The sequence below is a fragment of the Melozone crissalis genome, unplaced genomic scaffold (assembly GCF_028551555.1).
Source record: "Melozone crissalis strain CALT ecotype California unplaced genomic scaffold, PUWL_Pcris_2 ptg000042l_1, whole genome shotgun sequence".
NCBI classification, from domain to species: domain Eukaryota; kingdom Metazoa; phylum Chordata; class Aves; order Passeriformes; family Passerellidae; genus Melozone; species Melozone crissalis.
The window spans coordinates 3,670,156-3,686,802 of record NW_026535820.1 but is presented as its reverse complement, the minus strand read 5'-3'; the positions used below and the strand labels follow the sequence as shown (position 1 = coordinate 3,686,802).

Below are 16,647 nucleotides of genomic sequence, written 5' to 3'. Positions count from 1 at the left end.
TTGAAATCTCTAAAGCCATGTAAAACCCGAAGGCATTAAAATTTATTAAATGATGCAATAACAACAGAATTCTTTATTTACAATAGCATTATTTAACATCAAATAAGCAAATAGCATCAGCAAAGCAATATTAACTTGCATAAATGTATTTAAAATTTCTCTGAATATATCTACCTTTGCATAAACTGCTAACACTAGAAATACAAACATCAATGCAGGTGAACAAAGTGATGTTCAGAGTCAACTCCGTTTTGAAAATAAATCACAACCTGAAACACTGTAAGCTTTCTCCTGAAGAACCATAGTTTATATATTGCTTAATTTTACCCTTGTATAATCTTTTCATATACACACATCTCAGATGCAACTTCATGATGAACTGTACAAATAAAACCCACAAATGACATAAAGGGAAAAAAATTAAATGACAGTAAATGTTTGAAGAAATGTGTCCATCATCTCTATTGAACAACATAAAGATTAAGTGATGATGCACTTATTCCAAAATTGTACACAATTCACTATACAAATATAATACATCAGACAGCTATGTAGGAATATACAAGACTTAAAAACAGATCTAAGGCATTATGCTAGATTTTAGCATTTTGAGGTTCTTGCACATAGCTTTTACCTGTAGTAAGAAACTTAAAAGATTTTGTTTTAGTCTACAAAGAAACACCAGGGAGAAAATTCTAATTAAAATCAAAGCCACTACAGTAAATTTTCTTTTGTGCAGAGAATGCTTTTGCTCTTAGGCAGCATACTACCATACAAATACTAGAAAACTTTTAAATTCACACCAACAATTAATGGCTTAAGTTGCATTTCAAAACTGATTGTGTATCTTTGGGTTCTGCAAGTGGAGCTGTGCCACCCATTTCGTCTGTTAAGCCCATATGAATTCCGCTTTTAAACAAAGATTAAAAAATGTATTGTATAAACTGCAAAAACATTGCTTTTAATTAATACAGGCCCAAAGGGATACCGGTGTGGGACAATATTTTAAGGATTGAGTACAAATTAACTCCTTGTAGCAAAACAGCTCACTTCACTTTTTAAACTCACCACATTACATGAACACTTAAACGGGTCGTATGACCATGTATATATGCTTATTTTTCACATTATGCGCCTTTCACATTTAATAATGTAAATAGAACACTGATTAATTGTTCTCTTAAAACAAAATCCAAGTACTTTCTCCGACAAATTTACTGTATACAGGATGAAAAATACTGATAATGAAGGGAATTGATTTGGCTTTTTTGTTTCTATAGTGATCAATATGATCAGAAGATTCCTTCACTCACTTTTCTCTTTCATTACTTAGAAGACGACAAAAGTCACAATGAACCCAAACGGAGCCAAAGTGATAGGTACAATCTCCTTTCTTTCAAAATGGCAATGGATGATGAAGTATCATAATCACTACAGATAAGGGTTTGCAGGTCTGTTGTGAAATGGGACAAATTTAAACTATTTTTTTCCACTGTGAAAAAGAATAATCTATCTGCAGAGGTTATGGTTAAGAACCAAAAAAGAATGGAATAGCAACAAAATTATTTTTAAACTCATTTACACTTCGTGGTGCATGAAATTAATTCCTTCAAATTTATACATTTCGTATATAAGTAATTTTTTTGTCAGATACATAATGCAAGTTCAAGACCAATGTTGTAGTAATGAGGCTGTGGAGGTTAGGACTGATGGTTATTATGTCCCATCAGCAGGTCAAAGAATGGCTCAGCTGACTAAGCATTCTGTTTGAGTTCTGCAACAGAATGGTGACAGCTGAAAACATGTTGCTTCTCCAAAATGGTGGCACTGTCTTCTTTAAGGACAAACACAGACACAGCCTTTGTCATATTTTCCTCAGCCTTAACATAGAATAGCTGCTATTTTATTTGAACTCCCATCTGAATACCAAAACAAATTAAATGACAACAAGACAAACATTTCAATCCCAAAAGGCAGGGCTGATGAGATATTATAAAACGCATTGCATTTTACATTTAATCAAAAAATTTGCGTTCAGGTTAGAAAGTTTGTGGATTAGTGTCCTGGTTCCGGCCAGGATAGGGTTAACTTTTGCAGAAGCCAGGAGAGGGCATGACTAGGACCCAGAGGTTATCCTATAACACCTCACATCATTCCCGGGGTGGGGAAGGGAGACTCTTCCCAGGAGAAGGGCTCTCTTCTGGATCAGCGCAGTGGCGGAGGGAGCATCGGGCATGTCGTGAGTTTCCGTCTGTCTCTTTCTTGTACCCTCTGTCACTAGTACTGAAGTTGTTACTGTTTTCTTATCTCATTGTTGTTTTCAGTAAATTGTTCTTATCTCAACCCATGATCTTTACCTTCCGTGCCTCCAATTCCCCTCTCCAGTCCTCCACAGGGAAAGATGGAAGGGGAGCAAATGGGCTCACGGTTTGGAGAGTCTCAGTGGGAGCACTAAATTAGGGAATACTATTCCTAAACAATTAGGAATCAGCAGAAAGAAAACAGGTCAAACTCATCAATTTCTAATATTCCAAGTCCTCACAAAGTGATGTATAGTAAAAGATTATTCAAACCACAGTGGGCAAGGAAAAAAACCAACACGCCTTAACAGTGGCCTGCTTAGTAACAGTTTTTCTAAGATTTGTTACGAAAGGATATAAACATACAAAAATCAAGAACTGGTTCCTACAGTGGCTGCATATAATATAGGTTAATTAAATGGTATTATGAGCAGAATCACAAGGCTTAGAAAACGAGAAGTCTCAAGCCTACAAATTAGGTCTAATCAAGGCATTGTGATCCTTTACAAAACACTTTTTCAGGAGACACACACGGCTAAGAAGATATCTAATTTAATACTGAAGTACCTCATTTGGAATCAACTTCACAACATGTATATCTCACAAAAATTATACAAGTAAAACACTTAAGTTTTCAACTTAAATTATTGCTTGTTTACATATAAACTGGATTTTATGTACCTTACAAAACGTCTTCGTAGTCCACACTGCTTTAAAATAATCAGAAACATGATAGTGGTGAAGTCTGTAGTGATATCTGCTATAGGTATTACAGGAATTGTTATTTTCCCAGCTAAGGGGATGGGAACCAGAAATTATCATGCTTTAAAGCAGGTATCTTTGATATTATGCACCAATTCTGCCACTACCATAATCATTACATGCATTACCATTGAACTCTGCTGTTCGGCATCCAGTAACCGGCTGTGCAGATTGCTGGAAACACACCTAAGGAAATAACGGAGTAACCTGTTTTTTAATTCTACTAGAAAGAGTAAGATGACAGAGGTCAGGAGAGCCAGGTTAAAAAAAACCAGATTTGCTGATTGTTAGGAATTTAATTAAATGAGAATGTAACCAACTTGTATGTTTGGATTAATGACTTGCATCATAAACACTACCACAAAACCCAACCAAATCACCCCTTATAAACAGCCCTCTCACAGGGTAATTTTCATCTGTTTCACAACTTTAACCCCATTCAAAATTGGTCTGTATAGTTTTCTGCATCAGTTGATCTTCTCTGACTTGCTGTCAGTGGAACATGCTTGTTGGAGGTCTCTAAATGTACCAGACGTTGCTTTTATGCCCTCCTCCATGCCTCCTCTCCGCCCCAAAATGCAGGCCTTAGTCTAAAACACCAGTTTTCAGACAGAACTGAATCCTTTGCACCAGACTGTGTAAGCCAGGGAAAACAAAGCAAAAAAACCCCAAGGTCTAGAACTAAACAGAAACAGAACGAGAGCATGGTTGTTTTTCCTTAAATACATACATTTAAATACATTCAATCTGACATGGTTTATGAAAATTGCCTGTCAACATTTACTTTGCAGGAGAGATCTAAGTTGCACTAAGGTGAATGCAGTGAACAGACTGAGCAATGTCTGTACGCTAGCTCCAGACTGTCAAAGAAGAGGCTGCTCTTGGGCAACGCCCCCGGCTCCCCTCGGGAAGGCAGGGCTGAGTCCTGTTGGCAGCAGGCAGCCGCCGGGCGGCAGCTCCGCGGGGACAGACAAACAGACACAGCTCTTCAAACTGGTAAGGGTTTGGGGCCGTCAGCCCAGTCAGCTGAAGAAAGGAGCAACCAAACCACCCTCAGGGTCAGCAATATTTCTGCAAAAGAAGAGAAATGGGGGAAAAACAAATGAATTCTTCCTGCTGGGATAGTGAGGATGGACAGGTCAGTGAGATCTGGGATGCTGGAGTGCAACATCCACTGTCAACTGTGCATTACTGTAATGCTTTACACCTGAAATTTAATTGGAATTTATAAAGCTAAACTATTACTTGTGTACACTGATGCAACTGACCAGTGATTTAGTTCCTTTGATATCAGTGGCGGTTTGATTTCACTGCATTCTTAGGTCCTTAATTCATTCCAATTATCCTGGATGTTATAATAACTCAAGATCATCCACCTGTTGTAAACTCCACCTGAAGGCATAGCAATAGGGTTTAAAAGAAGTCTCATTCTCAGAATATGTGCAAAAATCTCTCAGTACTGCATCCCTGTCAAAGAAAACAACTGCACTGGCTCACTTTCCCTTCCAAGACTCATAATGAAAAAGGGAATAAAGAAATAAAGCCAGCTTCAGCTATGGATCCCTAGAGAGGTCTTTTACCTCATACTTAATACTCTTGTAATGTCTTTACACAAATATAGTACAAACTGGTTTCAGCTGAGTTGATTATCTTCTTTCTTATTCACAAAAACATCAGGATGTGGTTTCCACAGTTGTTTTAAGACTACTCCTTCCAGTGGCTGCAATCTGTGCCTTTCTGTCTTCCTCTCCTTGAAAATGCCTTCTCCCACGGGGTGCTGTGGTCAGTCAGGTCAGAGAGTCAATCCAGCCAAACCCATCTTCCTCCTCCCCTGGGGCTGCTTTTCACTCCCATCCCTGGCTCTGGCTGTGGAGCAGCTCTTTGCTCACAGCTTCCTGTCACGCATGAGGAAGGCCCTGTTTGCTCAGGGACAGTGCTGCTGGGTAGGCAGCTTTCTCACCAGTCCCCGTGCATGCTGCTAGGCTGCCTTCTGGAAGCTGCCTACACTATGCTTTGGACCTTACCACAGCTTCCTCTGCACTCACACAAGGCCTAGAAACGTAGCTTTACTGACAAAGTCAGTGTCAAGAGTTATCCTGCAAAGCAGGAAAGCAAGGTCCTACGTTTTATACATCTCCTATTCCCATTTAGCTGGTGCAGCTGGAGCTCCTTGGGTGTGAGCAGCACTGAGTCCTGATTGTGGCTCCTCCTTCCTTCATCACAGCACAGACACACCACCCTCACATCCCTCATGCCCTGACTCATATGGACAAACTAAACTTTGACTCTTCTTACTACCATGCTGAGAGGTAGCTCAGGGACCCTGTCAGTGGTTTTTGAAGTGGAAACAAAAGTGAAAATCGAAAGATGTCCTTATTTTCAGGGCGGACATTTAGGAAACAGTATCTCCAGAGATATACTAAATAAACACTCCCACTATACCAGCGACTTGCAAAAAATTATGTAATGCGAAAGTTGCCCATTAGTTACACAGCTTGAACTTTCTTAAAAAAAAAAAAAAAGCAGCTTTGTAGGAGTAGTTTATTGCTCAGCTGCATGAAAAAGCAGCTGTTTAACCTCTATTACAGTTCAAAGTTCAGTGAAAAGTATTTATAGTGCATATAAACTCCATTTTCATTGACAGTCAGAGGTACATTAGTAGAATAAATGTAAAATCACCAAGTGCAGTCTGATGTATCTTTCCAAATAATTTGGGATGTTTGAAGAAGTTGTTTTTCTTCAGGTGAAACAAAGCTTCTCTTATGCATTGCTACTGTCCCTCTCATTATCATGGCACTGACACCATTATTATAATTTTATACCTCAGAGATTCCCTGCCAAAAGTCATGCCACTCATTTCTTTCCACCTGCACCCTGACTTCTCTCCACCATCTCTTGTACCTAAAAAGGCCCACAAGAGAGTTGGAGAGGCACCTTTTACCACGGCATATAGTGACAGGACAGTGGGCAATGGCTTTAAACTGAAAGAGAGTAGGTTGAGATTAGATATAAGAAGAAATTCATTACTGTGAATGTGGTGAGGCACTGGAACAGGTTGCCCAGGCAAGTTGTGGATGACTCATCCCTGGAAGTATTCAGTATTGGATGGGGCTTTGAGCAGGCTGGTCTAATGGCAGGGGGTGCCTTGTCCATGGCAGGGGGTTGGAACTAGGCATCTTGAAGTTCCCTTCCAACCCAAACCAATTTATGATTCTGTAATAATGCCTTGGTATATAACAACTTCTGCTAGAGCAGAATACACTGCATCTTTTTATTAATCAAAGTGGCCATGAAATGGCTGCAGAAGAGACTCTTTATGTACAGATCCCCCACTCTTGGAGACTGACATTTGTATGTTTATATGAGCAAGATGAAGATGTGAGAAGAATTGGCTTTTGGGAAGTTTTAAATATATAAGAATACAAAAAAGACAGGGATACAATAAAATATATATGTATGGTTACTTCTGCTTCGGTACTTTCACATTCTTCATTTTTACTCATGTTATTAACTTTTCAGACAGATGTTTCCAATTTCCTCTATTACTTAAATTCCTCTTCTTTAACAGCAGAGAACCGCGCCCCGGCCCAGGAGGAGACGCCGCCAGGTGGCGCCTCCCCCGCGTCACTCGGCCCCTCTCAGTCAGTCCGTCCGTCGTCTGTCTGTCCCTCCCTCCCTCCCTCCTTCTGTCTCTGTGTCTATAAAGCAATCCTCCCTCACATTAATTACTATTATCCAGGGCCCTTGGAACTTGGTAAGTAAAAAGGTACCGTACCCACTCCAGCCTCAGTATATTCACAGTTCTGCTGTGCCTGTACCCCTTTTCTTACCCGTGCTGCATCTCCGTCCTGCTTTATCATATCCATTCCAGGCAGCTGGTTTGGAAAGAGATTGCCTCCCCTCATAGCAGGATCATTAACCTATTGGTAACAAGATATTAAGGAGAATGAATCAAGAAATGTCTTGGGAGGAGGGCTGGGAATTTAAATGAAGCATTACAGACCACTACACTACTTGCATGTACCAACACCCACTCCTGAGATGATGCTAAAGTCAGGGAAGTGACTGTATAGCCAGGCACTCCTCTTGCACAGCATGGATTTGACTTACATTACTCTGCTTCACAGTCAACAACAAAGATTTCATTCCTGATACTACGACCCTTATGCATATTTCACAAAGGTTCCATAAATTATCTCAGTGTTATCTAAAGAGGAAATCCCTGCTATCAAAGTTCTGAGAGCAGAAACATATAACTACCTTCCTAACCTCAATAACACATAGCTTTGCTGCTTGCAAACCACCATACACTTTTTTCAAAGTCTGATGAGATAACATGTAGGCTAAATGATACCAACTACTGACTCAGTTTTAACAACACTTTCCTGTTTGCAAGCAATGGGAGACAGGTAACCTTAAATGGGAAAACGTGCAGTGGCATGCTTTCCTAAAGGATGGTCTCCACAATTTTCTGAACACAGTCACAGCAAAGTATTGAAGCTATGTGTTTCTGCACAACCAAAAGGTCTGTCATGCTTAGCCATGTGTAATTTGCCAAATTTACAGCATGGCTTTTCCAGTCAAAGGATTAATCTCACCATGTAGGAACTGGCATATAATACAAAACAGAGCCCTTCAGCAAAGTTCTGCAATATTAAAAGAAACAGTTTGCCTTACAAGTTTAACAGGGAAAGAAAGAAAACTCTTTCTAGGAAGACTTTCTTGAGTCAATTCTACTCCCTCAGAGTAGATCCCATTCTCATGACACTCTCCCTCCAGACATATATATTGGTAAGATCTTGTCTCAGACTTCTCTTGTTGAGGAAGGCTCTTGAATTCACCACACAAAGTCTTCTCATTTCAGGTCCTCCTGACTGTTATTTCTGTTGCTAGTCACTGATTTTGAAAAATACATTCAGATGCAACCACCTAAAGACTGGTTTCCAATCCTGCCAGATACAAGACTACAATTCAATGAGAAAGATTAAAAACTTAAAATATTTTTGCCTTAGTAATTTTGACTCCAAAGAAATTAAGTGCTACAAGCCTCCTAGTGATGTTTTCTGCTCCTTGAAGTGGAGAGATTTTTAAACCGGAATGTGAAAATTTAAATCAGAAGGGAAGAGAACCACATTATTTTATTCAGAAAGGACAGACAGCTTTGCAGCTTTATCTGCATGCAACTGATGAATCCATGTTTAAAAACTGCTTTCTGCTACTAATCAATATTCATTTAAACATGCAAGCACAAATACCTTTTCTGATTGTTTAGTAGACAAAGGGAGGTAAAAATGAAAGCAGAAATAAAAAAATTGTATCCTGAATAAACAGCAGTTTTGAAACCAAAAGATGACTGCATGATTTGCCTCATGGCACTTAGGACAGGTATGGAAAAGGAAAGTAGCTCCAGGCCACAACAAAAGGAACAAAGGCATCAATGAAGTTTCTATTAAAGAATCTCTTTGCCAGTAAGATACAAGAATCCTGACATGGTATCAGATATAAAAAAAACCCAGCCCAAACTCAAAAAAAATAACAAAAAAACCCCTACTATTTTGTTATATGAATACATTTGCTTCAGAAGACCTTAAAACACCCAACATTAACTTTTCTGACTGCAAAAAAATTCACTTAGAACAGTATGGAGAAGGACAAAGAAATGGAAAGGTTTTTATAATTTTCTGAAGAAAGGTAAAGTGGTGTTATCATATATGAAGTCTTACTAAAAAAGAGCAAATATGTTTTACAACTCCTTTGCAATTAAGCAAAATTAATAGTCTCCCAAAAAACAAAGTTATATACAAGGTGTATAACAAGTAAAGTTTCCTACCACTCCAGAGCTCCTTTAATCTGGTATGCTGAACAAAGTCAAAATACCATTTCAAGATAACTCTTCTTAAATGCCGTAATAATTTTGGCCTGGCGAGTACTGCCCTGTGCAGATTAATACACAACTACTCTGACTGGACTGGGTTTACATCACATAGTGAAAAGCCTCTTTTCTTGCACAGGTTTCAAACTGCTTCTCTGATAGCTCAGTAAATAGCACGGATCCATGATGCAAAATAAGTCACAGGCAAAACCATGGCAGCAGTCCACTGTGCCAGCAAGAAGCTGAGGACAAGCTGATCACAGTAAGATCTCTGAATGGTGCAACACCAGGAAGGTTTACTTTCTTGATGCCTGGGAAAGCTGTTTTGGACAGGAGGAACCTGCAGACCTGGCAGCCAGCCTTTCAGCATTCCTGGTAGCAGCCTCCTAGAAGAAGACTAGTAAGAGCAGCCTGAAGAGATTTAATGTAATTATAAGAGAGAAGATGATAATGAGACAAGATCTCATTCCTCAAATATATAAAAGAGCTTTTAAGTATATAATAATTAGCAAGCCCATTTTGGCCACAATCTTTTTGCCTGGTGAGGCTGGGAGCCCAGGTGGTAAACCAGAGACGTTGGAGATAACACAAGTATGATCAGATAGACACCAAACTTAGTATTTCTGAGCTCTGGATGCATCTGTCTGATACAGCATAGTGCCACAACAAGAGAGGAAAGAGAGCCAACAAAATCTATTTGGTACCAGGTGTAATACACCTGCTTCTCACCCAGTAAGTCAGTCCAGGCACAGCTGTTTATTATTAGGTAGTAAGATCTTACTTCCAAAACCATCAAATAGTAATAATGTTGAGTTTTTTTCAAAAGCTAGAACACATTTGCAGAGAGTAACAGTGAATCACTGTTAGTCTCACTGTGGTTAGAAAGAGACAAGCATGTGGAGTTCAAATTATGTATTGTGGAACAAAAAGTGACACTGAATAAGTAAACAGAAATGTAGGTGACAGTATAAGAAAACCCCAAAGAATGAATGAAATGGCAACAGTCAGCAGAATTACAGAAAATGCAGTCATTTTGAAAACCACCAGTTACAAGAAAAAGTTCAGCACAGTCTAGGTCAATTGCTAAATAAAGATGTCCCTTAAGTAAAACATTATGCCCTGAAAACAGGAAAAAAATGTGTCAATTACAGTATTCAAGTATACATTTTTAGTTACTTGTGTTTCTCAAGAAAGAAAATGCAAAGCAGTACAGCACATTCCTGAGGACTAAAAAGTACTGTCTTGTGGCCCAGAAATGTCCCCTCAGCTGTCAGCTGGCCACCTCTGACCTAGACCAAGCATAAAACATTTGCTTGCAGATGACACAATGCTGGGATGGTAAATCAGGAGGAAAACAGGTCACTGTTACAGAATGAGCCACAGCACTTTGCTTTAACAGACACAATCTAAGAAATGCAATTTGATGGAGACAGGAGGGAGGCAATACTCCTGGGAACAAAGAATGCAGAATATGTTGAGGAGAATTTGGGGGACCATCATAAGGGTTTCAGTGTGACATTGTCCCCCAAAAAACCAAGGCAACCCATGCACTGGAAGAGAAATTACAAGCAGAACTTGACTCTACACAGCTTTGGTGCAGCCACTGTTAAATCACTGTCTCTGGTTACTCCATTCATGTTTCTAGGAGGAGGTTACAACAACAGAGTTTAAAGTAGATCCAAAAAAGGAAGTGATGGGCTGAAACCCAAATGTTGAGATGGATAAAGAACCTCAGCCTATTTAGCTTACTGGAAGTTAGGTAAATGCTATCTTGAAACAAGATCTTGTAGTCTAACAGGAAGGAAAAGCAGTGTGACAGCTGTGCCAGGGGAAACAGCCTGCATGGAAATCTTCAAAATAAAACCAGATCGCTTTCTACAATGCAGTTTGTAAATTCAGGTTCCTAAGAAAAATTGTGTAGCACAGGTATACTGAGAAATCAGATAGGGTCACAACCTTTAAATCCCCCTTCTTTTCTTTTTTGGTTTTACTACTGTTTTACTGCAGTAAATGTGTGCAACTCTATTAACTTGGTAACTAATAATAAACAAAGTCTGATATAATTTGGCTTAGCAACTGGGAATATCACAGAAGGTGACAGATCTGGGAGTATCAAAATTACTTTGGGTCACCAGCATGTAGCAGCTGTAAGGGACAAATGTGATCTGCAGCTATATCTGTCAGAGTATTCCAAAAGAAATGGGGAAGAACTAGTGTCATGCACATGGCTCTGGTGCTTAGGAAATACTGATTCAAACTAGAACAGCTGCAGAAAAGCAAAAGCAGTTTAAAGCCTAAGAGACTGAAAAAATATGGCTTGTTTGGCTTACAAGAAAAACCCCACAAAATGCAAAACTAAACAAAAAAAATCTACTCAAACTAACAACAAAAAAAATCATGTTGATAGAATCTTTCTAAAATACAGGAGAAGAAAAGAGCTACTTAAGGTAAATGACAACATTGGAAAAGTAAATACTCGTTATCAAATTTAGGCTAGAAAAAAGTCATACATTAACAAACCATCAACATAACCAGCTTTAAACTGGAACATTATGGTATCAGAAAAAAGTTATAGCAAGAGATCTCTATAGCAGAAGATGTTACCTCAAGACACAAGAGGTACCTTCCTGCCAATATTTCTAAGAAAAGTCCATAATTTCAAGCCTGTATTTTTGAACAAGCTGAAGGTCAGCTTTGAAACAAATATATGAGCCTGTTAATTAACAGAATTTGTTTATCAAACACTTAATAATGTACTGAGAGAGTTTAATTGCAGGTTGACAAACAGAAATGTTATTTTTTCTTATTTCAGATATCCTAAGTAGCAGTATCAAATAAGAATGAATGTGTCAACATCCTTTCAGCAGGAAAGAATAGGTTACTTACCTATTGATTCAGCAACCTATTTTATATGCATCACATTACAAAAAATGTGCATTTAGTGCTTGTAAAGTTGCCACATGGATAGCTCTGAAAGCTGATTGAATATTTATTGCTTGGGGCTACAAATACTGTGGCAGTTGAAGCATCTTCCAAACCCTGCCCATACAGGCAGCTTTCACTCTTCTCTCTAGGAAGGAGCTGCCTGCCATCCACTTCCAGCCTTCACTGCTGGGAAAATCAGCAACTGCAGCTATGCCACAGACACTTACCTACTGAGAACAGGAGCTAGCATCAGCATGTGCTCCCCATGGAAGCCCAGGGGCAGCTACAGTGCTCTCTACCTCACTGGTCACTGTGGCTATTCGAGTGCAGAACTAAAACCAAAGCCCTTTTGTCATCATTTTTGAAGACAGCTAGTAAGAGAAACATAATGCAGTGGACCTGAAAAACTACTGGAAGTAAAAGCAAATCCTCTAGCTTGTCATCTCACATCCTTAGATTCTCACCTGCTCAGGACCCATGGAGGACAACCCTGATGTAGGCACAGAGGTCGCTGAGGTCATGCTGATCTGCCCTGTCATCTGGTTCATGTTGTTCATACCACTTGTGTTGGTTGCCATGGATACACTGATGTTCATGTTATTGTTGTACATGCTGGTGCTTGCTTGCTGCCCAAAATGTGGTGGAGACTGTTGTGAAAACATGCTACAGCAAGGAATGGAAAAAGCAATGTGTCAGACTTAGAATGCTGAAGCCACTAAGAAAGTTTTTAAAATATATCTTAAGCTAGAATTTCTATATACTGTCATTTATTCCAACTTCAAAGGAAAAACTAGTTTTCAGCTGCATCGATGTCTAAGGAGTAACTTTTCAAAATTTAAGGTCCCATGTCTGTGTAAAAAATGCATGCCTTTGCATGTGAAACTATGGCAGAGTACAAATCTGTTATGCACATGCAAGAACAGCCAATTAGCAGTCCAAAGGAGCTTTGTATGTATTTTAAAGTAATGTTTGGAGGGAGAGGAAAACACCTTTAACCTCCAGTGTTAGCACAGTGCAGAACTGTTGAGCTAAAATTGAAGACAGGGTAATAAACTTTCTTTTTTGCAAAATAGGCTGTTTGCATATATGAATACCAGATTTGCACATACAATTATGGCAAGTGGGCTCACAAATAAAGACATGCAATTGTGCAGGAATTTATTTACTAGGTCTTTGCATCAGGTTTTGAAAATATGGCACTGTAAGAAACGACATAAAGTCTAAGGTATCTATGTTTCTTTAAAGACATTTCTGAACAACTTACAGGGGAGTAACTGTGGGAAACCTCATCCCAGATTTTATTCAGTCCAAATGCTTTCTGGACAGTATTTTCCTTCCCACTGAAAGCCACATGACAGACTTCTTCACACTTCCTAAAATGCACTTCACTGTTTACACATCAGTCTTCTCTAGTTTTTGAGCATAATTCAACAGCCAATGAAAGAATTATTACTGACAATGTGTCTGTTTAGAAGATGTGCATTAGACTGAAATACTGGAAGGGCTGCTGTGTCTCAGTATCAGTGGCTGACTTTCCCTTCCCTGTGAAGCACTGCTCCCACAGCTGAGGAAATCTTTCAGGGTTAACACTCAGTCTTTCACTTGGGTACTCTGTTAGGCTACTGCTGTGCACTCTGAGACCTGGTGCAGTGTAATGGCATTCTGGGCACAGGACCAAACCCAGAAAATCCCACCATTCTCTTCCTTCCAATTCCATGTCTTTTCAGGCCACCTCGCCCCATTTTTAAGTTGTTATCTGGATGGCTGAAACAGTACACTACAGATCATTGTGAATACTCAGTGGCTTGTGTAAGCACATTTGACATGTCTCTGCTGTAGAGCTGCAGCTCAGCAAAGCCAACCATTGCACTTCTGGAGCTGCCCCTGCTGCCATTTTTGGCAGAAGCCATGACAGTGGCAGCTATGCCTCCTGCAGATGCTTCAGGAAGACTGTGAGGATGACACATGGACAAGGATGAGGGTAAGAGATAAATCAGCTGCTTTAGGGGGAATTTTACTTGGATTAGCCTCATCAATAAAATACTGGTGTTTTGGGTTTCTTAAATCTTTGTCAGCTAGCTGGAAAAAGATTTGTCACTGTGCTAGGACAGTAAGCCTGAGAACTTCAGGGTGACAAAAGCACAGTGCTAGAGACAGCTGTGTGCACCCCAGTGCCAACTGATAAAAGGCTGTACCTGACAGCTCCTTCCATTTTCCAAGGATAAGCTCAGATCACTGCATCTGGAAGCTCATTGCTGCCTACTAATAGTGTTCAACATCCAACCCATTTGATTTGGACAGACTGATTATTAGAGCTACACCCACTGGGGCAGGGGCCTCAGCTGAAAAGGTGACTGCATGTGTGAGGTATTGCTACAGTGCTGTCAGGGAATGACAGCTATATGCTGACCCCCAGCATGTGCAAGGACTAATGGGCTGAACCTGGTTACACTCCAGCATTTAAAGTGGGAGGTGATAATCCACTCTCTGCAATTCCAGAGCAGTAGAATGCACAGGCTCTGGTTTAGCTGATCCAGCCATGTAGAAAGCAGTGTGGGATGAAAATCATATGCAGAAGAAATGCATCCACACAAACATTAGGGGCTGGAGCTCACTGTGCAGCACAGGTGCTTCTTAAGGGCACACAGTGTCTGATCAGTTGTAACAGACAAAGCAATGCATTGTGTGGATGCAGGTCTTTTAGCTGTGCACTCACTTTGCCTGGTATGAAGACAGAATTTAAACCAATTTGTCAAGCCAAATTGAAAAGAAATCTCTTTTAGGACAGATAGTTAGCAACAAACAAACAGTTACATAAAATGAGCCCATAGATAAGTGCAGACCATCAATGACCCCATTACTCTGTGTGCTCATTTTGGTTTTCTTCTGGATTTACCTGTTACCACCCATATTCCCTTGTGCCCACCCATTCATCTCCGTAGAGGACTGATAGGCAGGATTAGCCTGAGACTGCTGAATCATGGGGCTTTGAGTGTGAGCCAGCCTTGGTGACATCAGTGGACTCTGAGGAGTGGTGGCCCCTGTGAAGCCTGGATCGGGCTGCTGACTAATACCTGAAGAAGAAAATGAGAAATTTACCCACTGTACATTCAGAGTTAAAACAAACCAAGAGCTCAGACTTGCAAATGTGTCTTTAACCAGTCTTACTTTTATCATCTGGTAAAAGCAGATACCAAGTTTAGATTGGATGGACATAATTTGTTATATCAGCAGAACTTTCACATAATATATTATATAGTATAATTATAACATAACTTATCCAGTAGGTATAAATAAAGAAACTGTATAGCAATAACTGTATGGAGGTAACTGCCCAGAACAGGTTTGTGGTTTTGTAAAACAAAGAAAGGAGACGGTATTAATTATATTACACATTGGGTATGGGGTAGGAAATGGAATGCCTTATCTAAAACTGATTTATATTACTTAAATTGAAGAGGCTTTCGTTTAGTTCACTCAAAATTCAGAGGCCATCAAGCAAATACATACACATATATGAGTTTGTGTGTGTGTACACATATTTATCTGCATATATCTATATATAAACAAACACACATACTGCACTGCTGCTGCTGCTCAAAGAAAGAGCAGTGCTTGGAGAGTAACTGGTACTAGAGCTAGGAAAGTGGAACCTCCAAGGGGTCCAAACTGCCATGTTTTCCACTGTTCCCAGGGAGCCAGGCAAGAGCCTGTGGATCAGGGGCTCGGACCCAGCACTGGGGTCACACAGGGGAGTAAGGACTGACAAAATTCACTGAGGGGAAGTGGAAGCAGTACCGTAGTTCGGAGGAAATGGGAACTGCTGTGCGTTTGCCTGCGGGATGCGCGGGTTGCTCATGGTTGCCGGGATGCCGCCGGTGGCCACCATGCTGGGGGTCATGCTCAAACCTTGGCCTCGCATCATCAGCGTGCGCTGCTGCACCTGCTGCTGCTGCTGCTGCATCTGCCGCTGCCGCAGGTGCTGGCTCAGGATCTCCCGCTGCCTCTGCGCCAGCATCTGCGCGTTGATGGGGCCCTGGGGAAAACCACCACCCGTCCATCAGCAACCCTTCCAAGGCAACCCAGCCAGCAGATGCATCTCCACTAGAGCAATCTCAAAGATTCCAGCTTTTTTCCCCCTCATCACACAACTAGCAGAAATACAAAGCAGGAGAGAATAAACTTGCTAATGCTTCTGCTAGGAAAGACTTCCAGCACTGCAACAGTCAGTAACTGAAATAATACCAGTGTTTAAGGCTGCAGTGATTTGTATTTGCAAATGGAGCAGCTCATTAAAAGCACACATCTTTAGGGAAATGAGAAGCATGGTTAAAAATGCAGTTATATCAAATCTTTTTTAAACAGTCATCCATCCTATGTAAAAATGGGAATGACTCTCAGAAACCAAACAGCAAAATACTCCCTTATCACATAAGATTGCAATATTTGTATTGAAATTGTACTTACCACATAGCATAACTATTGCATTATATTGGGGCAAGAAAGCAAAAAAGGAAGTGACTTTCTTTTTTAAAAGGTATTATTTTTCTCACCTGTGTTGGCACTCCAGTTCTCAAAGACAGATTCATATTGGAGACACTGCTGATCTGGTTTATCAGTGGCTGCCGATTCTAAAGAGAAAAAAACCAAACCACCCCAACACCAAAACCCAAAAGTTTTTAGAAGGAAAGGCAAAACAAGAAGTGTTACATACAAAGTCATACAGATATACTTCCCTGATCAGCTGGTCTGTAGACCTAATTCTATATATCCAAGCAGTGACTAATT

General features: G+C 40.1%; 1 protein-coding gene across 4 annotated transcripts in view; it reads right to left on the bottom strand.

Annotated features, from left to right (window-relative positions):
- NCOA2 (nuclear receptor coactivator 2) overlaps positions 1-16,647 on the bottom strand; it is a 189,056-nt gene continuing 172,409 nt past the window's right edge. For all 4 annotated transcript variants that reach the window (XM_054284633.1, XM_054284634.1, XM_054284635.1 and 1 more), the window contains 6 exons: positions 16,413-16,490; positions 15,658-15,895; positions 14,756-14,933; positions 12,324-12,522; positions 6,893-6,982; positions 1-4,133 (listed from right to left, as the gene is read on the bottom strand). In XM_054284633.1, coding sequence (XP_054140608.1) covers positions 4,122-4,133; positions 6,893-6,982; positions 12,324-12,522; positions 14,756-14,933; positions 15,658-15,895; positions 16,413-16,490 — 795 coding nt within the window. In that variant the 3' untranslated portion in view covers positions 1-4,121. The remainder of the gene's footprint in view (positions 4,134-6,892; positions 6,983-12,323; positions 12,523-14,755; positions 14,934-15,657; positions 15,896-16,412; positions 16,491-16,647) is intronic.